At 38.8% G+C, this 24,374-nt stretch overlaps 1 protein-coding gene across 2 annotated transcripts in view; it reads right to left on the bottom strand.

The window, feature by feature from the left end:
- Positions 1-24,374, bottom strand: part of GALAK (galacturonic acid kinase) — a 475,159-nt gene that overhangs the window by 20,360 nt on the left and 430,425 nt on the right. The window contains exon 14 of one of the 2 annotated variants that reach the window (XM_089419802.1): positions 2,197-2,252. The exons of the other annotated variant lie outside the window; for it this stretch is intronic. Coding sequence (XP_089275928.1) covers positions 2,197-2,252 — 56 coding nt within the window. The remainder of the gene's footprint in view (positions 1-2,196; positions 2,253-24,374) is intronic. 2 annotated transcript variants of the gene reach the window in all.

The following is a 24,374-nucleotide window of genomic DNA, read 5'->3' as shown; positions in this document are numbered from 1 at the left end:
CATGTATATAATGAAATACAAACCTCTGGGGTCTTACAGACAACTAATGTTGCTTCTCAAGTTTTCATAGTAGGACTATCAACCGAATCTTTAACAGAAGATTCCTCAATCATATGTTTTCCTTCCTACTCTCGTGCAACAACATATCCATCGAAATTCATTTTTAAATTAGTACCAAGCTATGCCCTCCCTCTCAACCAGGAAGCACCTCTTTATCTAAACTCCCTCTTGATCTTAGGTACATCTCTTCTATTCATGCTTCCTCTGGGAGATCAACTTCTTCTTTTCGACATCGGAGAATCTTTCGAGACTTCCAACCATTTCATCAGAAGTTATCATCATCCCCATCATGCTTATCACATCAATGAGCATCTTCAACAAGTTAAAGATTGTGTACCTGCACAACTTCAATAGCAAGTACAACCAAATCTACAGAAGCATGATGTTAGCCATATCAAAATTATAGAAGCATTTCAACCTTATTCATATCAAATACCCAAACTCAATTACAAACAAGAGAAATATACTCTTCAACATCTTGCTAGGGATTTTATACACCCTAGACTACAACATTTATTCCATCTAGGGTTTCAATGTGTCTTCCAAAGGTATGACATACCTTACTACAACATATAGCAAACCCTAAAAACAATTCAAAATACATATAGATCTACAAAACATCTAACAACCTTTCAAAATACATACTTCTTACTAGGGATTCATACAAATCCTACATTTCATACAAAAGAATCAATCAAAGTCAATCAAAACTTCGTCATTAACCTGACCAACTTCCACTAGGGTTAGTTCCAAACCCCTAGATTTTCAATCAACCATCAATCAGTAACTAACATGACCAAGTACCATTAGGATTAGTTTGCAAACTCTAGATTTCCGAGCAATCATCAAACTCAACCAAAAGTTCAAATTCCACAAATCTCAGATTATCATATAGTAAACATTCATCAGAGATTTCTACTTCAACTAAGGTTCAACTCCAAAACCCTAGAATTCCATTTTCACAAATTCAACGATCTTATACAAATCTCAAATCATCATATTCCAAAGATTTTACTTTGACTAAGGTTTAACTCAAAACCCTAGAATTCCACAATCTCAACAATCATTAAATACATATAAATCTCATATTGTTATATTACACACTAGACAACGTCACTACTAGGATTTAACTGCAAAACCCTAGATTTTCATTTCCAACAATCACTTAATATAATTCAGATTGTTATATCACACATACGAGACAATTTTACTTCACTAGGGTTTACCCTAGATTTCTAGATATCATCATCCTAGAATCTTAGACAAGGACTTCCATTAAATCCTAAGACTTATGACCATTAATAACTAGGTCAACACATATATCTAGGAATTCATAATCATACATAAGCATATCACATGTCCAACAACATTAATACATCTTGACCTAGACCAAGCTAGGGTTTCAATCAAGAGGACACATCTATACATGCCTAGATTGCATCATCATGCAAATACATTTCATGTGTTAGTCAAACCCAACTTCACAACAATATCAAATAAGAGTTAGAGTCTAGACACACAATCATTTTGATTACACTAGGGTTTGATCATACAAACACACACATACCAAAGAAAACATTTTAAGACAATGTAAGGGTCTTGCTCACATATTCCACCAAACCCCAATAAGCTAGGGTTCCAATGTAGAATCACACATTCCACCAAACCCTAATGAGCTAGGGCTCCAATGTATAAACATAGAAAACCCAACATTACCAAAACTTCAAAGGTTCGGGATTTTAGACCTCATCATTCAACCCTAACCCAACATTACCAAAACTTCAAAGGTTCGGGATTTTAGACCTCATCATTCAACCCTAACAAGTTAGGATTTCCAAATCACACCAAAACCCCAAACAAGGCATCATCAATAAAATTCAACTAGCATTTCACAATCACCCTAAGCAGCTTTAGGATTTCAGACATTCACATTAGCATACCCTTCGGTTAGGGTTTTCCATAACCTGTCTAAGGTTCTACAAAATCAGTTCAGAATATGAGAGAGGGTGGGTAGATTTATCAAGAGATGAATCACCCAAACAAGAATCACTAAGATTCAGTACAGCTAGTGACAACAAAGTTATTAATAGATGATCAAATAAAAAAATCCTTTCAATCACTATATTTAAAGCATACCTTTGTTTCTTGACTAACCTTGTCTTGAGAGATCCTCCTTCTTTCAGATGTTTTCCCTAGTCAAGACATCGAAGGGAGAAATGTGATTAGTATTCAATATAATCAAAATTGAATGAGTATGAACCCAAAACTGAAAAGACATGAGATACTTATCTTTGAGAGTTGTTGGGAGCTCCCTCCAAAACTTGAGGGAAACCTACAAACTTAAAGCAATACAAAAAATGTCTTTTCCAAAGATATGTTAAAAACCTATAAATTCTAAAAGATATAAAACAAGTTATGTAACGCAAATGACTTAATAGTGTACATCCCTAATGTCAGATTCTTCAGGCTCGACTTTCTTTGAGTCTCCTTCTTGAACAAAGTCAGCTTGAACTCTTCCTCTCTTCTTATTCCTTGAATTATTGGGACAATTACTCTTGTAGTGACCTTTCTTATGACATTGATAGCACTCTATCTTAGAAATGTCAACTTTCTTCCTTGGTCCCTTCGATCTCTTTCCTTTATGATGAGCAACATATGCATTTGATACTCCTTCAAGATTGGCAACCATTGAGAACCTTAATTCTTCTTGACTACAGACGGTCCATAATTCTTCAAAGGTGGGAGCTACCTTCCAACTGTTGAGACCTAAAGCAAATGCACCCAAAGAGGGTGGCAATCCTAATATAGCAGTGATCACCAATTCTTTGTTTGGAACAATCTCATCGATGGCCAAAAGATCATCCCTGAGTCTAGCTATCTTCAAAAAGAAGGTTGCCACAATATCTTCTTTAGTCATTTTCATATTCCTCAACTTATTCTTCAAACTTGCCACTTGACCAATGTTCTTAATAGTGAACTTCGACAAGGCTTCATACATCTTCTGAGCATGATTGATGTTAGCTATGAATGGGATAAGATTGCCTTTTATCCCTTCTACCATCAGAGTCATAGCCACGAATTCTAAATCCCTGAATTTCGCTTTGTCGACATCAATGTGGAAAAATTCGAAGTCAGGATTAAATTGACAAGGGTCCAAAAATTGAAAGACTCTTTAAAGTCGGGAGTTTTTTGAAAAAGTCGGCAAAATTGAAAAAATACAAAAATATTCATTTTATTTTTTATTTTTTTTAGCATCTAAAGTATCCACAACGTCAAATAAATGCATTTCCACATAAACATGTAAAGAAAGCTAATATATAATATGCATATGAAGTCTAGTGCTACATCACATATAAAATAGTGAATCAACTCCTGAATCTTGAGTCTTGTCTGAGTCTCAACTCTCAAGAGTCAAAATATCAACAAAAATATAATAAATGTATATCATAAGTCATCTACATGTCATAAAGTAATCAGTCACTAAGATCCTCTGCCCCTTTTATGGGAATAGGGAATGGCTTTGCCTTTTACTCTAGAGGAAGAAGGCCCAACCGCTGGAAATACAAATGGACTCACTCATCCTCTAGAAGCCAATAAAAGGGGTGGCCTTTGCCCTATGCTACTATTGCCCATCCTAGATGGTGTCACCTCCTCCCCATCATCCTCATCCAGTTCTGCCTCTTGACCTTGATGTTGCTCCTCCTCCTCTACCTCTGGCTCTCCCTCCCCTGCAACTGTTGCCTCCTCTGAATCCACATCTAACCAATCAGGAATCGAGTCCATGGTCGGCCTCTCAGTCTCGACCCTCCATGCAGAAGTGGTATCAATATTGTCCAATGAGATGGATTCCACATCAGGAGGTTTCTGAAGTTGTCTCACCCACAATCAAAGATTTTAGTAGACGTAGACCATGTCATTGATGCATTGGGACTCCAATCTGTATTAGGGTCATAGATTGTAAATTAGTACTTAGAAAATTTAAATATTAAAAATAATCAAATCAATTCAAAAAAATTTAATTTGAAATTTTTTTACCTGTTGCGCTTTTTGCTGTGTATTTTGTCAGATACACTCCAGTTGCACTCACACCCAGAGGAACTGCATGTTTGGTTGAGCACTCGAATGGCAAGCTTTTGGAGATGGGGTACTTTGCCACCATATCTTGTCCACCAAGCATATACAAGTTAAAAGAAAGATGAGAAACATAAAATAAAACATTGAAATTCTAAACTTGAAAGTTTGAAACAAATTGAAGCTTACCTGGCATTTTGGTCGTCCTATTCTTAATAGCCATGGTAAAACCAAATGTGCCACCTCCCATCTTATATACCTCCATTTCTTTAGAAATATCTTCACATTCTTGCTCAAATGCCACCATCCTCTCAACACAAGTGAAGAATCCATCCATCACCTCGGCATCAAATTTGAAATCACAAGCGTAAGCAAATGCGAAGTTGAGGTAGATACCTGCAGCATGAATGGGTTATGGAGGGTATTGTTCCATCACTCATCAATTACTCTCCATATGACCTGTTGTTTCTCTAATCCCTTGTCTCCCTTATCTTCATAATAAGCACGAATGGCTTCTTTGGCCCTATCCATGGCCTCATACAAGTAGCCCATTGTGGGCTTGTCTCCATCAACCAACCGAAGAATCCTTACCAAAGGTTCTGAAATGGCACACACCTCCTCTACTCCTGCCCAAAAGCTCTGATCATATGAAACTAGTCTGCATATGCCCTCTCCCTCTGATTTGCGGCTAAAAGATAAAGCATGCCAATTAGGTGAAAGAAACATGCTCTTCACATCTCACATAGAATTCAACAGAGTCTGAAGAGATATGAAAGTAGTGGCAAATCGTGTAATGGAAGGACGCACCAACTCTTGTTGTTGGTGAATCTTCTCATCAAGCTAAGCACAAATGCATGATTATATATAAATTTTGTTATGCTCCTGGATGATTCAACAATATCCCTCACAAGAGGAATCTTACCTATATCATCCAACATCAAGTCAATACAATGAGCAGCACAAGGTTTCCAAAACAAGTTAGGATACCTCTCCATAAGCAACTTGCCAGCTACAACATAATTTGCAGCGTTGTCTGTTATGACTCGAACAAAATTTCTTGGCCTTACCAGTGTTTTTAAAATTGGCCTTCCTAACTGGTAACCGGTCGGTCAGCAAGGCCACCGGTTGGAACCGGCTGAAAACCCTGATCAGGAAGGCGAAGTGGCAGATTTTCGGCCCTAATAGGTCCTAACCGGCCGGTTTGTAGTCAAACCGACCGGTTCCATCCTAAACCGACCGGTTACTATATAATGTTTATGTGAATGAGCTAGGTTGGTTCAACTAACATCAAACTTTCAAGATGTGCAGCTAGTAGAGGTTGTGACTCAAATGAAATAAGCTTGAGTTGGAATCAGCATCCATTGCCACTTAAAGTCCACCTAAATCTTGAAACAACTACATTTTACCTACAAGCTCCTTGTTTCACATTAGATCTTTAGCTTGTGTTGTTTAAAGCCTTTTTGGCATTGAGCTTATGACTTGTGAAATTTGTGGAGTGTTGCTAAGCCTTAATTTTCCATCTACTAGTCCCTCTTTTATCTTCACCTCATGTCTTTTGTTGAAGTTTTCAAGCTTTGACACACCTCCTCGAAAGTTACTCTCATTGTGACACTTTTCATGTCACTTAAACTTAGAACTTGCTAGTCCCAACAACATTCACTAATTTTTGGCAACCTTCCATCTTTGTAATATGGCATGCATCATCAAAGCTTTTAACTTTTTAATACTTATGACAAGGTGAAAATCTCCTAGACTTTGAATCTTTTAAGCCTGTGTCATTTGATCAACTGCAACTATCTTTTGATTTTTTGTATCAACCTATGGCACAAAGTTTGCAAGTTTTGAAGTTCAAAGTTACCACAACACATTGCACAATGATGTACCTTTGGGTATCAATAAAGGTGCAATAAGACCATAAGAGCCACAAAACAAAAAAAACAAGTTTGGAACTTTCAATAATGTGCATCAGATCCCATGTAAATGAAAGATTGAAAACTCCAATCCTTATGATAGGGAGCAAAAGGAAAAGAATTTGCAGATGTTGCATTTTGCAAACTACTTAAACTTTCAAAAAATCTCAACCTCACAAGAAAGTAAAACTTCAATATCATGTAAATTGCAACAAGGAAAAGGGCTTATCATGATAAGTTGTAAATGAAAGCAACATGTCGCAAACATCATAACGACTGAAAGATTCAACTCACGCAACAAGACACATAAGAACGACTGAAAGATTCAACTCACACAACAACACACAAACGGATCAATAGCGATGCGCCACATCACAAGTTGCAGATCAGGCTGAGGCATCCTCAGACTCTGAACCAGATGATATCTATGTAGCTCCTGATGATGATCCTGTGTCTAGTAGTGGTGATGAACTTGATGATTGATCATGTGTACACTGTAGACTTGTAGTAGGCCAATGGCCTCATAGCTTGCAGCATTGTTTTTGGACTTTATAGGCTATTTAGAGCCTCATTTCTTATGTATTTTGACATAGTGATATGTATTGCACTCGGTGCCATTTTGATATATTCACCTTTACATGGTATATAAATGAACAAACTTTGCATATTTTGTCTCTATTGGCTTGGAATCATGGTTTAAAATCTTAAAAATAGTTTTGTTTCATTAAAAATTAATTATTTAATGTATTTTTCTAAAACCGGTTCGTTTAGACCTAACCAGTCCCGTTCAACTGGTTCTGGTCGGTAAACCGGTTCATTAGGTGGACCGGTCTGGTCACCAGTTCCAGTTTTAAAAACATTGGGGCCTACTTCCTAAATGAAGATGTCCAACAACTCACATAATAAACGTGCATCTTTAATGTGTGCAGATGCATCAATAGATTTCATAAACATTGTCCCCTTGGGACAGCTAACCAAGAAGTTAAGAAGGGTCCTACCCTTCTGGTCAGTTCAACCATCTGACATGACTATGCATACAGTGTGTTCCCATGATGCCTTAAACTCGTCTAATCTAGAAGTGCAATCAGTCTTTTCATCTTGAAGAAGAGGCCCTCTCAATTCTGCAAAGGTGGGGGCTTTGTACCCCGGGCCAATGACAACAACATCAAACATAGGTTGGTAGAATGGGTTTGTCTTGGCAATGTTGAAAGGAACATCACTCTATAGAAGACACTTACTGACCAACCTGTCAACTTCTGCCTTTTCCTTTTTTTAAGTGTTGATTTGATGCAAGGCTGTGCACCATGTGTGGTTCTAGGAACAAAAGAAAGTTGACAAAGCTGAGGGGTTGGGACATATGGGTGTGGATGGTGATGCTGAAGAACCACTCTCACTTCCCCTCACTGTTGAGGCCCCTACAAGTTGGATTTTTAGCGCTGCCCTGGTGTCTTTGCCATCCTCTTTATCCATCAATGATTGAATAGCCTGTCGGATGATTTCTGGAGATGGATTTGGGAAAAGGTATACATTTTTTCCTCGAAATTTTCCCCAAATAGAATTTTAATCCGCTGATACCTCCTGGCATATGCTTGCTACACAACTTGCAAGGCAAATACATACTATTGACCCCCCCGATTCGGGTATAGTATCATGTTCACCATATTCCCACATAGCGTCCAAAAGCCTTAGCATTTTGTTTGAAACTCTGAACTTGAATTTGAACCTAGGCAAAAAAAATTGAAAAAAATTAAGAATTTCCCATCACATAAGAATCAAACCCAAATGTAATTGTTGATTTTAGATTTTAAATGCCTCTTCTCACTCACTTGAACACACTCAGATTAGATAAACAAGGGTTTGCATTCTTTTCATTTGATTCTTGAAAGTTGAAGTTTTGCTTCAATCTAGATTCTAAACAATGTTTTGATTCAAAATTCTAGGCAAAAATAAGATAAAAACAAACTAATAAAATTATAGAAAGATTTATGAAGCCATTTGTGTAACAAAGACTAACAGAGAAATTAAAATACATATCTAGCAGCAATAATTCGACACTTTGAATCTCTCACATTGAGCAGTGGACAACTCTCCAAATCCCCACCACAAAACTAGAAAATCTTGTCCTCTTGGGCAATGGCAAACAACTCCTCCTCCACAGGGATGAATGGGAACAAAAAAAGCAAACAAAGATGTGCTTTTCCCCTTTTCAGCCTCTTATCTGCAACCTGGGAAAGGCACGGCGACTTTTTGGGTCGACTCCCGATTTATGATTTATTCCCGATTTTTTCGGGAGTGAAAAAGTCAGCAAAAAGTCGGCCGATTTAATTGACTAGCTGAAAAAATCGGGTTTTTAGGATTTAATCCCGATTTTTTCCCGACTTTTTTCACACTGGTAGACATCACTGGATTCTTCTGTAGGCTTCTTTACATTTCCTTTTACCAAATCCAACACCTTGTTCTTCTCGAGGATTAGGTCAATCCTCTTCTTCCAGGATCTAAAGTTAGATTCTCCTTCAAGTTTGTTCTCACCCTTGATTGAGATAGACATATTCCTTGAATATAATAGATTCTTTCCCTGAGATAGTGCCTATGAATGGATTTGCTTTTTTCTTCTTTCTTCACCAAAGCTCTGATACCATGTTGGAAAATCAGAAAGGCAATAAAGATTTTCTTGATCTTGATAATTCCTTGTGATGTTTCTTATTATTACAATTCTTTATATCTTCTGTCTTTAGTTCATCAAGCAATTATCAAAAGCAGCAGCGCATAAAACAATGGACACATGATGTAGGCACATGCCAGGGAAAAACCCCCCTTGAGGGGCAAACCCAGTGAAAGCAATTCTTCCTTTCAATAGTATTCTTTGAGACTCTTCATCCTAGACCAAAACCAGACCTTCCCCCCACACCAAGTCAACCTACAGAAGTTTGACCTCTTCCCAGCAACTTCGACTATGTAGCAACTAACAACTTCCGGCAGCAATCCAACTTGGAAGACTTCGATTTCCTAATCTAGAGCACAAAACAGAGAGAGACCACCACCAAAATTCGATTTTCCTTGTCTCGTGAGGCTCACCCAAACTCACATTCACTTCGGCTTCCCAGCAACAAACTTTCCTAGCAACAAGAGAACTTCACACTTTTGCCCAGCAACAAGAGATTTTCGCACTTTTTCCTAGTAGAGAGAATTTGAACTTGATGAGAAGTGATACTGTTATGAAACCAGCTCAAGAAAAGATAGAAAAGATAGATCAACGCCTTAGAATTCAGCCTCTTCGAGGGGGCAACCTCCTTTACATTACATAAATGAACAATTCTTGGATGATACAAATGACAAAACCTCCTTTCTATATATAGGAGTCTATGGAGTCACAATATAATCCAACCGACCTAACAATAATTATATAAAGCCACAAAAATAACAATAGAGGGATTCTATGGGCACATTAATAACAATATGGGGGCAATGGGGGCACAACCATATAAATAAGGGGTATAACTACAATAGTAATGGGGTAATTACTAGTATTATAGGGACCCAACATGCCCCTCTCCTTCAAAAAAGTGTTGTCCTCAACGCTTGAGTAGTTCTAGATACTTCTGCATAAAATTCTCATCCTCCCATGTGGAATCTTCAGCGGATAAGTTCTTCCACTTGATAAGGTACTCTGAAATTGATCAATTTTGTAGCTGTCGAGTTCTTGTTTCTATAACTGCTTCCGGTTCCAATATAATTTTTCCTTCCTCGTCAAGTTCTGGAAATATTGTTTGAACTGGGAGCTTGTCGCCTATAACCTTCTTTAAGCATGAAACATGGAAAACTGGGTGCAATCGAGAGCTGCAGGAAGCTCCAATTTGTATGCCATAGTACCAATCTTTTGCAACACCTTGTACGGACCATAATACTTTGGTGATAATTTATTATCCTTCTTAGCTTGCTTGAGGGACATTTGCTTATATGGTTGTAGCCGTAGGAATACCCAATCACCTACATCAAAACTTCTTTCACTGCGATGTTGATCTGCCTGTTGTTTCATTCTATTTTGTGCCAACGCGAGGTTATCCTTTAAGAGTTGGAGGACTTGTTGTTGATGTTCGATGTGATGTTCCACTGCCTGAACCTTAGAATTTTCTCTTAAATATGATGTGATGGATGGTGGTTGATACCCATAAAGTGCCATAAATGGGGTCATTTTTGTTGCTGTATGAAAGGAAGTGTTATACCACCATTCAGCCAGAGGCAACCATTTGACCCATTGTGTCTGTTTATCAGATACAAAGCAACGAAGATATCCTTCCAAACATTTGTTTACTATCTCAGTTTGCCCATCAGATTGAGGATGATAAGATGAGCTATGAGCTAACTGAGTACCAAGACAAGAAAATAATTGTGTCCAAAAATTTCTAGTGAAAATGGGATCTCTGTCACTTACAATAATCTTTGGGTTTCCATGTAGCTTTTGAATTGTTTTCATAAATGCAGTAGAAACTGTACTGGCTTTAAATGGATGTGATAATGCACAAAAGTGTGCATACTTGGTAAGTCTGTCAACTACCACCATGATGACACTCTTTCCCTCAGACTTGGGTAAACCTGTGATAAAATCCATTGAAACCTCCTCCCAACGTTGGCTTGGAATGGATAAAGGTTGTAATAGACCCGGTGTCTTAATTGTTTCAACTTTATTTTGTTGGCAAACCAAACATTCTGCCACAAACTTTTGAATATCTGATTTAAGGCCATCCCAAAAAAATTCCTTCTTAACCTTGTGGTAAGTTTTTAAAAATCCTGAGTGCCCTCCTAAGGGAGAAGTGTGCAATTCCATAAGAATCTTTTGTTTTAGCTGGGAATTCTTACAGAGGTATAAGCGATCTTTGTACCATAACGAATCATTTTTCCAGCTAAATGTATCAGACATACTGGAATCTTGTTGTAGCTTTCGAATAAGTGCCCACACTTCTTCGTCATTCTTCCATTCCTCCCTTGCTTCATTTATCCAATCTGGTTGGATAATAGAAATAGCGCACAACAATGCTTCCACATCCTCATCCTTCCTTGAGAGTGCATCTGCCACCACATTTTGCTTCCCTTTTTTGTAGATGATTTCAAAGTCATAACCCAACATCTTTGTGACCCACTTTTGTTGCTCTTCAGAGGATAATCTTTGTTCTAAAAAGTATTTAAGGCTATCATGATCCGTTTTTACCTTGAAGTGTCTTCCCATTAGGTAGGGTCGCCATTTCTTAAGTGCATGGAGTATTGCCAACATTTCCTTCTCATAAATAGCTTTGCTTAGAAACTTTCCCTTGATTGGACGACTTTCAAAAGCAATGGGTCTTTCATCTTGCATTAGAACAACACCAATTCCATTTCCTGAAGCATCACATTCCACAATAAAGGTTTTTGTGAAGTCCGGTGTAGCTAAGACCGGTGCTTGGCACATTGCCTCTTTAAGATGTTCAAAGGCCTTTGTTGCTTCCGGAGTCCATGAAAATGCATCTTTCTTCAATAATGTTGTTAGAGGTGCTGCTATTCTCCCATAATTCTTAACAAACTTGCGATAATACCCTGTCAACCAAAGAAATCCGCGAAAATGCTTTATGGATGTGGGGATTTTCCATTCCTTAATGGCTTTAATTTTGCTAGGGTCTACCTTAACTCCTTCATGAGATACAATATGACCCAAATATTCCACCTCCTGGACTCCAAAGAAACATTTGGATCTTTTTGCATATAATTGTTTCTCCTCCAATAGTTGTAGCACCCTGTCAACATGTTCAACATGATCCTTCCAAGACTTGCTGTAGATAAGTATATCATCAAAAAATACTAACACAAATTTTCTAAGGAATGGTTTGAAAATTGAATTCATCAAACCTTGAAATGTTGAAGGTGCATTGGTAAGGCCAAAAGGCATGACCAAAAATTCATAATGACCCTCATGAGTTCTAAATGCCGTTTTCGGAATGTCTTCAATCTTCATTCTGATTTGATGATATCCTGAACGAAGATCCAACTTGGTGAAGTAAATTGATCCATGCAATTCATCCAGTAATTCATCAATGACAGGAATGGGGAACTTATCTTTAATAGTGAGCTTGTTGAGCTCCCTATAATCTGGACACATGCGCCATGATCCATCCTTCTTGTGCACCAATACTACTGGAGCAAAGAAAGAACTTTGACTCGGTTGAATTATACCAGCCTCTAGCATTTCTGCAACCATACGTTCAATTTCACTTTTTTGGACACACAGATATCTGTACGGCCTGATGTTTGGAGGAACACTTCCTGGAATCAGATGAATAGCATGATCATGATCACGCATAGGTGGGAGACCTTTGGGAGTCTCAAATACCTTGGAATGATTGTCCAGGACTTTTTGGAGATCTGGAGAAATAGATGATTCTAATGTGGAAACATCTAGCGAACATAATTGTGCAATTACACCCCTTTGCTCCTTTTTTAGAAGCTTTGTCATACCATTAGAGCTGATTATCTTTCCTGGTTTCCCTGCAATACCCCTTAATTCAACTTCCTTTCCTTCCACAGAAAATTTGATGAAAAGTTCTTGAAAATTAAAAGCTATTGTACCCAAGGATTGTAGCCATTGGACTCCTAGTACAACATCAGCACCTCCCATTGGAATGGAAAGCATTGGGCTAGTCAATACATATTCTCCCATGGATAGCTTGATATTATGGCACTTTCCAGAGCAATTTATTGTTCCTCCATTTGCAATCATCACTTGACACTCTGGTGCTGGATATAGGAAGCAATTCAATTCTTTTGCTACCCTACAATGAATAAAATTGTGGGTGCTTCCTGAATCAATCAACACTATTACCTTTTTCTTCTTGATTTGTCCTTCTATCTTGATGGTTTGAGGAGTGGTAATTCCTGCCAATGCATTACAAGATATGGTCGGATTTATTTGTTCTTCATCTAGGCTTTGTTCCTGGAGCATATCCTCTTCTTTTGACCTTTCTTGCTCCTTTTCTTCTTCCTCTTCACAATCTATGTAGAATAATTTCTTCTCAGCACACTTATGACCTTTAGTGTATTTGCTATCACAATTATAACAAAGCCCTTTTTCTCTTTTTTCTTCCAATTGTTGTGGTGTCAACCTTATAGGTTGTGGAAGACTAGGGGCAACTGCACTTCCGTCTTTATAGTTGTGAGTGGTATGCTTCCTGGTTGCCATAATTTTGCTTTCCATTTTTCTTGCTAACCTGAATGCCTTCTCTAATGAATCAGGTTCCCAAAGTCGAACATCATGTTGGATATTATCCTTTAAAGACCCTATGAACACATCAATCCTATGCTGCTCTGGAATATCTTTTACCCTTATGTTCAATTTTTGGAACTCCTCAATGTGCTCCATTATTGAATCCTTTTGTTTGAGACTTATCAATTGGCTAAAAAAAGTGTTGCTTTTTGTATCCTCATAATGTGCTATCAATTCTTCCATAAAAATTGCCCAAGTGATAAATTGTTTACGAGAACAAAGCCATTGATACCATACAAATTGATTTGGTTCCAAATATAAAGTTGCCATACGTACCTTTTGTGTGTTTTGCACATTATTGAGATCGAAGAACTGCTCCATCTGTAATATCCATGTGGCGGGATCCTTGCCATCAAACTTCCTCATATCGATTTTTGGAATATGGTGGGTCTTCGATCCAACATTAGTGTCTATGGAATCATGATTAACATTTCTTTTGTTCACATCATGAGTTTCCTTTACAACCTTTTCACCATTAGTAAGTATTTCTTGTAGAAAATTTGTCAAATCTGTCTTCAAATCTGCCATGTCTGTCTTCAAATATGTCCTCAAATCTGTCTTCAGATCATCCATCTTAGCTTCCATGCCCTTTATCTTAGATTCCACGCCATTTATCTTAGCATCTGTTAGCTTTTGTGAGCGTGACATTTGTTGCACTTGTTCTTGTAATTTTGATATATCATGTAGCATTTCTTCCTCTTCTTCATGAGTCATGCTAGAGCTTTCAGGTTCCTTACTAGGTGTTTGCATTTTCTTTCCTCGGGGCATCAGTTACCGATAATAATGCTTTACTATGCCCTTTGAATTCCTTCAAACCAAGCTTATGCAAAAATAAAAAATAAAAACTACACACCTTTTTTTACTTTGTAGAAGCCTGATATTGAATCTGATGTATCTCTGTAATTTCGAATCATCCAATTCTGAAATTATGACCTGTAGTAGCCTTCTATGTCCTCTTTCCAATGCCACTAGTCTGATCCAAATTGGATTCTCCAAGAAAGAGTTATGCACAATCTCCCGCAGTGACCTGATTATAGACTAGTTCAGTAGAGCGAACTTGTATGAAGTGCCACGTGTCACTGTTTCAACCTTTGACTCTGAAAATATATAAACAAAAACTACAATCCGTCCTCTTTCTGTACCTTCTTACGAAATTTCAATCCGATGCTCAGAAAGAAAGTTATGACGATTTTCCCCAGGTCACCTGTTTTGAGTGTAATTCAAGAGTCTGCAAAAAGACCAACTTCCTGAGATCATATCTCCGAAAATATCTCGCGAAAAGCTCTGAAATTTGGACCCAAGGTTCAGCGCGATTTCTTCTCAAATGGGTTTTTTTTGCGACTTCTGAAACGTCACAGAAAAAAAGTTATAGTGAAAATGCCACGGTGACCTGTTTGGAGCAGCGAAACCCTAAAATCCAAAGCTCTGATACCAAATGTTATGAAACCAGCTCAAGAAAAGATAGAAAAGATAGATCAACACCTTAGAATTCAGCCTCTTCGAGGGGGCAACCTCCTTTACATTACATAAATGAACAATTCTTGGATGATACAAATGACAAAACCTCCTTTCTATATATAGGAGTCTATGGAGTCACAATATAATCCAACCGACCTAACAATAATTATATAAAGCCACAAAAATAACAATAGAGGGATTCTATGGGCACATTAATAACAATATGGGGGCAATGGGGGCACAACAATATAAATAAGGGGTATAACTACAATAGTAATGGGGTAATTACTAGTATTATAGGGACCCAACAGATACTCCAAATGAATTCGATGTTCTTCCTTTTATAGGCTTCTTGCGGGCTCGAATAGGGTCTTAGGCCAACTTGATCTTCCCTTAGGCCGACATGGTGTGGAGGTTCCATGGTTCATATTTGACTCAATACTTAAACTTTTTACATGATTCAAAAGCCCAAGAAGGGTCTCTTTAAATGTACAATAATTCTATAGACTTAGAATAAATCCTAGAAGTCCTCAATCGGGACTTTGACCTAAAACATGGTGACCCAAGCATGAAACTCATGCTTTAATAAGTCACAATAATAATAATAATAATTCTTTTCTTTATTCTTTTGACGAGCACATTACATGATGACTCAAGTACATTATTGGAGACCGAACATAGTTACATTTTCCAACAATTTAACCACATATAATGCGATAGTTCATCCAACATTATTTGTGGTTCGGCCAATCAACAACAAGTCCCAAATCCAACATAATCAACCAAAGAGAGCTTATATCCTATCTAACAATGACTTGGACTGTGTGTACAAATTCGTAGAAAAAAGTAGTGCACAACTAATAATCCCTTACGAATTATAGACAGAGGAATTGATGAATATCCTCAGGCCAAATTTGCTACAGGAAGATTAACCAAGGATCACTGGTTAAGGACGAATTCCACCAACTGCTAACTGATTCTGTCTAGGATCTGCTGATTTTTCCTTCCTAGTTACCTCAAGAATCTCCTTCTAAACCTGCCTTAGAGTCTACATTTATCTCAAGAGATTTGGTCTACACAGACTCTAATCAACCCACCGAAAGGGCCTTGTTGCTTAAATTGTACAGGCACGGTGCAACAACAACGACTTAGGTCGAGGGATGTCACTCTGATCCCTGACCTCTCCGTTCTAGTTGTCTCCCAACAACAGGCTATGGGGGATAGTCCCTATGGAAGATAGAAATGCAAGACTTGTTGACAACCAACAAGTCTAGGAGACATAATCAAATGGCCTAGCCATTTGTTGATTTAGTAAGCTATTAAAAATTAGATTAAATTCTTAATGAGACCAGTGCCTTACGGAGTCAACTTACTTGCTTTTATCAATTAAATACCAAATGACCGGATGAACAACCACTGCTTAAATGCTTAACTATCCTATATGCTATGCAAATCCTAAGACCTAGGTGTGATGCAAGAATCTTGGTTACTTTTAATTAGATGCCTATTCTAGGTGTATCCTTCCTCTTAACTATTTTGGAACTAGTCTCTAGAGTAGGTTGTGAGAAAGAGGCCAAGGGGAAGCAAGCAAAGGCTTGATTAATGATACCTCCCCTTAGGTACTAACCATCCGGTGCCTCCAATGCTGCAGAGACTGTGGCTCTGACGACTGCAAGGTCACCATGTTAACCACTAAAGAGGTGCTAGGCTCCTCAAGCTAGGTGAGAAAGGTTGTCCTATTCTCTATTAACCAAGCTTATGCTTGGAGGTAAGTTATTAAATGAAAGACTAGCTTAGGACGCTGAATGTAAGATTATGAATGAGTGAGTCTTGAATTAAGATTGTTTACGTTAAGTACTTTAGTTATGATTAAACTTCAATTATGACAATAAGTACTTATTAATGGAAAATAAGAGACAATCCTAATCACAAGAGTATATGCCAAATTGAGAGGTGCCGATAAGATATAAGAGATAACCACAATAAAATCAATCACCAATATGCTCAAGATAAAGATATTAACTAAGTAAAGAGACAAGAGCACTTATCCACTTAGAACAATTAGTTAATGAGACAAAATGCCAATGATGATTATTGAAAGGGACAATAGGATTGCAAATGTTCTTGGCCAATATTCTTCAACAATTAGTCTCTTTTATGTTAACAAGATATGCAATTGGATTCACCAATCTTTTAAGCTTAAGAAACACTTAGCTCTTTAATGAGATTATCATTCACAAGTATATATAAGCAATGAAACAAGAATGACAATATGAGATCACTATTCGCCAAGGTTCTTATGCCAATTAATTAGATCTCAAGACAAGTGATATGACTTAGATCATTCAACACGGTACTAGCGTCCAATGAACTCCTAGATTATTAACCATTCAACAATATGAGATTAATGTGCTTTAGGGAGTGAGTTTGTTAGATATGAGCTTTTATAGCATTGTAGATCATGAACTCACAAAAAACACAATGTTAGATTCCAAATTACCAATGCTAGCAACCTTCTTCTCAACAAAACATACAACCATGAAACAAGGAAATAGAGTGTAAAAAAATGAAAGAACTTATGTAACTTGTATTCCAATGCTACCCAAGCACAAGAAATCTACGACAATAGTGAGTTACATATCCCTAAATGATATTCAATGAGCATCAAACAAACTTATGACAGCAACAAGTTGGATTGCTTTAGGGCACTTTAGATGTTAAGTATGAAATGTCTATGCATGCCAAATATAAGCAATAGAAATCCAAATACCAAATCAACTTTGCCACACAAGATCTTAGATGAATTAGCCTTCTTATGGTGCACTTGCCACTGTTATATCAGACTTATTATGCAGAGATGACAGTCACCAAAACAATTAGATTTATGCCAAATTATGAATGCTCAATTTCTTTAAGTGACTTGTCAATGCAGTAGACACTTCATGAATCAATTTTATGCCGATTTAATGTGGGTTTTGTCACTGTTAAGAAGATATTAGACTGATGTAGCAAACAGTGAGGAAAAATGAGGGTTAGAGGTCAAACCCTTAGGCCTTAGGCCTTGAAGTTACTTGTCCAATTTGCACAAAATTTCTCTAATGGCTATGGTACCTCAAAACACCAAAAATTATGCCCAACACTTCTGCCAAACACACCAAAAATCAGTCCCAGAATCAAATTCTTACCACGGAGATCAAGAGAGGACAATAGAGGCAAGGCTAGGGGAAGAGAAGGGGAGAGGCCAAATGGAGGCCTGCATTAGGGTTGCCAAGGCCTAGTAGGCTTGCGACTATGAGATCAGAGGTCAACTAGGGCCTGCATTAAGGTAAGAAGAGCCCACAAGGTTTGCCGCAAGGGTGAGAGGCCTTGGAGAGGCCACGACAAGGCAGAGAGGGGCGAAAATGGCAATAGAGGGCAAAGAGGGTAGGCCAAAAGGGGAAAAGGAGGACGGAGGGCTGGGAGGAGAAGGCGGATGTCTTTAAGGCCCGCAGCTAGGCCTAAAAGGGCCAATGAAGTCCATGGCAAGGGCTAGGGAGGCAGGCCTAGGCCTCTAGAGGCCTACAACTAGACCTTAAGGCCCTAAAAAGCCCATAGCCAAGGAGAAAAAGGGCTGATAGCTAGGTTTATAGGGAAAACAAGGGCCACACTGGGGCTAGAGAGGAAGATGTTGGGCCTAGAGGCCCTAAATAAATTTACAAACCCTCGCCAAAATGAAATTTGCTTCAGATCTTCAATATTTGCCCAAAATTCACTGATGTTGGCCCTGCAGAAATTCTAGAGACTAGATCTTACCCTCAAGGGCCTAGATCTAGCTCCAACCCAGCAAATTTTCTTGAATATCACCTGCACAAATGAAAATACAAGTGCCCAAAACCCCAATATATACAAATTTGAAAAATAAATCCCAAACCCCAGTTAGCTGCAAACAAGGGTTAGAAAATTATTCTACAAAAATTATTTATAAATATATATATAAATTATACAATACTTGAAAGAGGTTTTGGAAGAATAATGTTTATGATTTGAAAATGGCTTGATGTATTTCGAAAAATAGATGTTAATCACAACCTTAGCGAAGTAAGAAAATCTCATAAAATATCCGGAGTAAACAAGGTCAGTCTATACCCACAATCTGTGAACTTGGAGCCCAAGGGCCGGGGAACCTACGAACTCTATATATTTCTTAAGAAAATCGTGAGATCAGACAATGAATCGGATCACCTAAGATAAGCCCAAAACTTACTAATAGAATGTTCCTATCATCTACAAATGAAATAACAATTCATATAATATTGAAGCACAATATAGAAAAGCACATACCCAACATATACCATAGATCAATGAGACAAAAACACCATGAACTGTACCCCAAAGTCTTTTATTATGAAATTCAAACATTACCAACAAAATAGTTGCTTCACACCAATGTTTACAAAATTACATTTGACCAAAGTTGTTATCATTCCTCTTGAGGAAGCAAATGGCTTCTAATTTATAGATAAATCCTCCAAGTGGAAAATAATGGCTAGTTGGCTTGATCCCCATCAAACTAATTTCGACCGTCAATAAATCTTTGATCAACTTTTAATCTCTGCCATCGAAAATAATTGTGTCATAAGTGCTCATGCGCCTTTGGACAAGAGGTGGGGCGACATAGAGTTGTAGTCGAGAGGACTACATGGAGACAGGATCCTTGAGGTGCCCAAACTCTTGGATCACATACGGCTACGGGAGCCCTTAATGACAGTAGCAAAATGACAGGTGTCGGTTGGAGCAAGGTGTGACAGAGCTACAGTGGCAGAGCTAGAGTGCGAAAGTCTGAGGCGGCGTAGTAGATGTTGTAGTAGTGCAAGAGGCACAGAGCAGTTTACAGCAACGCAGTGGAAGCATAGGGAGAGCACAGATTAGAAGCAAAGGTAGCTTCAGCATCACGAGGCATCCAGACTGACCAACATGTTAGTGGTTGGTGAAGTATCAGTTGCTTACTTCTCAGTAATTGAGTTGTTGTGCCGTAGTTAGCAATGGCAGTGCTATGGGCAACATGAGGCAACTTTTTGAGAGGGAGTTGTAGTACAGATGTAGCAGTGGCAGTGGCAGAGCCATGGGCAGCAGTACAGGAAGCAACAATGTAGTGGATGAAGGGCATTAGGTCAAGCATTAGCAACATAGAGGACTGATGCAGTAGATTAGTGTAGTGCTTCTATGCCGAAGTATTACTAGAGCACATTCCTAGCTAAGAGGGAGTGTTGATTTTGGGTAGCATCAGATGTGATCTAGATCCGAAATTTTGAGGAGGGGCTCGAACACATCAGATCTCCAGAACCCAGAAATCGTTTGGATAAATTGCACCCAGATGAGGAGTTATTAAAATAATTAATATTTTTAATGGGTCCCTAAGTCTAAACTTAGGAAAATAAAAATGTTAATGTGTATTAATAAGAATATGGGTGAGAAACTTCTAAGTGAAGAGGATCAAGTCTATTTTAATCTTAACGGTTGATTAGGGACTTAATCTCGGCCGTTGATTCGTCAACAAGAAAAGTATAAGAGGAGGCTTGAGGGTCAGTTGGACATACACTGGAAGATCAAAGAGTTCGAATTTTTTGGGGCAAGGTTTGCTAAGAAAATCGAACTAGTGGTCTGAGTTGCAGAGAGAGGGGCAGTTCGGTAGAGGGACTTCAGTCCAAGGCCGAGAATACATAGCAGAGAGGTAGAGCGGCACCAGGAGAGAGAACGCCACTCTAGAGAGGGAGACGCAGAAGCTAGAGGGGTTGACGCAGTTCCTTAGAGGCAGCGCTGGGAATTTTTGTGGGGCAGAGAGAGAGCAGTTCAGCATATCGACTTTCTGAGCAAGGGAGGCTCACTGAAAGGGTGACGCAGCTCCTAGAGGAGGTGACACAGTTCCAGCGCAAAGCTTGGAGTAGCCATCGCTGCCTAGCACTGGGGACAACAGGGTCATCAGTGGGGTTTGATCTTCCAGTTGCTAGATTCACCAAAATATCTGTCTTAGGAGAGAGGTAATTATTCCAGGTTTATTCTCTATTGGGTGAGCCGGATTTGGCGCCCTAGTTGTATTCAGAAATTTGCTTAATAATACAAACCCTCTATATGCTACACCGGTTTTCCCGAATTGGGTTTTTCCGGGGATGATTGTCGAAAAATAACGGTGTCCCTTGTGTGGTTGTCTCATTGTATTTCAGTGCATGATCTGTATGTATGTCTAGGCTGCAATAGTGTTTTCATCGATCTTTAGATAACTAAATAACTTGTTGAATTTAAAGAAAAAGTAGGAGATGAAGAACCAGTAATTGCAGTAGGATTTCTGATGTGTGGATTCAGAAATTTTCACATATACCTGGCCATGGGAGCGAATGTATCCTCGTAATCTATTCCCTCTTTCTGAGAGAACCCCTTGGCCATGAACCTTGCCTTTTTTTTCTCAATGTTGCCATTTGCACCATGCTTGATCTTGAATATTTCCATTATGATCCAACCACCGCCCTATCTGTTGGTCTAGGCACAACCTCCCATACATTGTTCTGCATGATTAAGGTGTACTCTCAACCATTGCATCTCGCCACACTTGCTGCTGTGCTACCTCCTGCAGCTGGAAGGCTCACTATCAACTAATTCACTTACCAGCGCCATGTATCCAATGTACCTCGTTGGTTGTATCTACTCTCTCCTGCTCGTCCTAGGAGTCCCCACAAACTACTGATCATCCCTAAGTGTTTGTTGAACCTCATGGTTCCTCCTGCCAATAGTGGAGTTCGCAGTATCCACCTCTATATCCTCCTGATGCATCTCCCTGGTCTGTTGCATCTGTTGATCCATACTTTGTGAAGTCTCAGGAACACCTGCCCCTGAGCTTGTGCTCGTACTCGTAATTGTACTTGTGCTTTGTTGTCCTCGATCCTGCTGCTCAACTCTAGGAGCTTCTACTGGTTGCTCACTCTACTCATTAGTTGCTAGCAAATCTTTGGAACCCTTGTATGCCTTGTCCTCTAGGAACTTGACATCTCACCTAACAATGATCCTCCTGGACCCTGGAAATTAAATCCGATATGCCTTAGAGGTATCGCTGTATCCAATGAAGTATCCTCTTTCTGTAGTCTGATCTAATTTCGAACGCGTGTCTCCTGGAATATGACAATATGCTAGGTTGCCAAATACCCTGAAATTACTAACATCTGGCCTCTTCCCTGTGAATGCTTCCTTAGGCGTCATCTTGCCCAATGCTCTATGTGGAACCTTGTCTTGGATATAAAATGTTGTATTGCATGCCTTTGCCCATAAGTAGCATGGCAAATCCTGGTCATACAACATCGCTCTCGCTGCCTTCGAAATAGAGCGGTTCTTCCTCTCAGCAACCCCATTATACTATGGATTGTAAGGAACTGTCCACTCTCTCCTGATTCCTGCCTTGGTACAGAACTCTTGGAACTCCTCACTAGTATACTCTCCTCCATTGTCTAATTGAAGAACCCTAATCTCCCTACTTGTCGCATTCTCCACTAGAGCTTTGAACTCCTAAAAGCGACTGAAGACCTCATCCTTGGTCTTCAAGAAGTATACCTAAGTCTTCCTGGAGAAATCATAGATAAAAGTCGTGAAGTACTCGTATCCCCTGAGAGACTTTGTAGACATCGACACACATATATCTCAATGCACTAAGTCAAGTATCCCTTGCGATCTCGTGTCACTCCTTGGAAAAGTTTCCTTCACAAACTTCCCCAACACACATCCTCTACAAACATCATCATGCTTTGTGCTCACCTCTAGAACACGTCACTGTTTCATGAAGCAGTCTAAGTGCTCCATGATGTATATGGCCCATCCTCCTATGCCATAGCTCCCCGTGATCCTTCGGATTGCTGCTGCTAACCAGTGCCTTAGCAGTGTCTGCAATTTGTACAACCAGCCACTCCTAACTCCAATCGCTATAGGTGATCCCCAATCCTTGTGCTTCAATAGCACCTGTGCCCCTCTAAAGAGTACATCATACCATCCAATCTGTCCAATTTGTCCTGATCTTTCAAACCTATTGAGGCCATTTTCAAATCCTCGGGAAATAAGCAAAACCCAAATACATTGAAGAATATAAAATGGGTTCAAAACCCTCAACTTTTCTCTTCCTATGCATGCGCAAAGCCTTCTTTTGCCCTCATATCCTTTCTGATACTGTGTGAAATTTTAATACTGTTGCACTTAGCTGGTTATTATTCTCCTATCAATTTGATTATTTGTCTTTTGCAATTTCTTTGCGACAAATGTTGAATGAAACATTACTGCAACTTCATAGAAAATAAATTAACCACACGAACTGAGAAATTATAGCACACACACACAACTAATGAACACCGATATTTTTGGAGAAATGTTTCTGGAAAAACCCCAGTGTGGGGAAAACCAATTCTGTAGATGAGTATTTTTATTATTCTTCAGCAAAATTCTATAATTGAAAATTACAACTATTTTTCATAAATTGGCAAACCCTTAGAAAATTATTTCCGTCACTTTTGGAAGTCAATTTGGCTTCCTATAGACAACTTGAACCTCCTGATTCAACTCGTCCTCCCTTTGGCTCACTGAATCGAACCACACATGTGGCCCTGACAACTCAACCCTCTCTGGAAAACTTGCACTGCTAGAAAATAATCTCAGCCTCCACTGAAATTCGACTTCTCTTGGCAAACTTGGCTTCTCCTGTGCAAATTGTTCACTCTGGCAAATATCTCTTTGCTTCAACAATTCATCCTCTTTGAAGCAACTCACACCACTAGGAAACTCGGCCTCTCTGCAAATAAAATCAATCTCCCACAAACTATGGAAATCGTTGTGAAGAATTTCCTTCGACAATCCTATCTTCAATGATTCAATCATTGTTGATCTCGATCTACTGGTGCCCTCACACTATCACTGCAAGCTTTGCTCTCATTGTAAATCTATGTCTCTGATCACTCTGATATGTTCTCCAAGTTCCCATCGATATCCTCTTACAATCTCCCGTTGAGTAATCAATGACCAATATCTAATCTCAATTGACAGCTAATATCATCTTGACCCCATCACATGAATTTTCTAGAAGTCACTAGAGGAAAATTGATTTATCTCAATTAATCCAAATTAATTAAGCCATTTCCCTATGTTAGAAAAATTAATAAACTGGATAATTAATTCTAGTTAAGGTAATTTTCCTTAAAAATGTTTCCTAGGTTTTGGAGAAAATTAATCCACTGTGTTCCTTAGCCTCATAGACACAATGTGAGACTAGAACACCTGTCCGAGATACATAAACTAGCAGTCCAAGGAAACTAGTTTTATTCAACCCTAAACCAATCCTTCACATGGCTTCGGATGAACCCTCTGAGTTCTGCTATAGGAACGCAAACCTTTCTCACAGATTGCGAGTCTTCCAGGGTCGAAGTGGCTTCAAGAACCCTTTCACACTTATCTTAGCATGTAAAAGGTAACTGCAGTCTGCGATAGGTTGAGGCCAACCTCCCAGAAAGCCTCAGGATAAACCAAGAAGTGACGTATAGCCTTAGAGATACCTCAACGTCATAACATATCAATACATTACATGG

This window comes from Pinus tabuliformis, chromosome 4_1 (assembly GCF_031772625.1).
Source record: "Pinus tabuliformis cultivar Carrire ecotype Pingquan chromosome 4_1, CPIR1, whole genome shotgun sequence".
NCBI classification, from domain to species: Eukaryota; Viridiplantae; Streptophyta; class Pinopsida; order Pinales; family Pinaceae; genus Pinus; species Pinus tabuliformis.
Note: the sequence above shows the minus strand (reverse complement) of the source record. Positions and strands in the feature narration are given on the sequence as shown.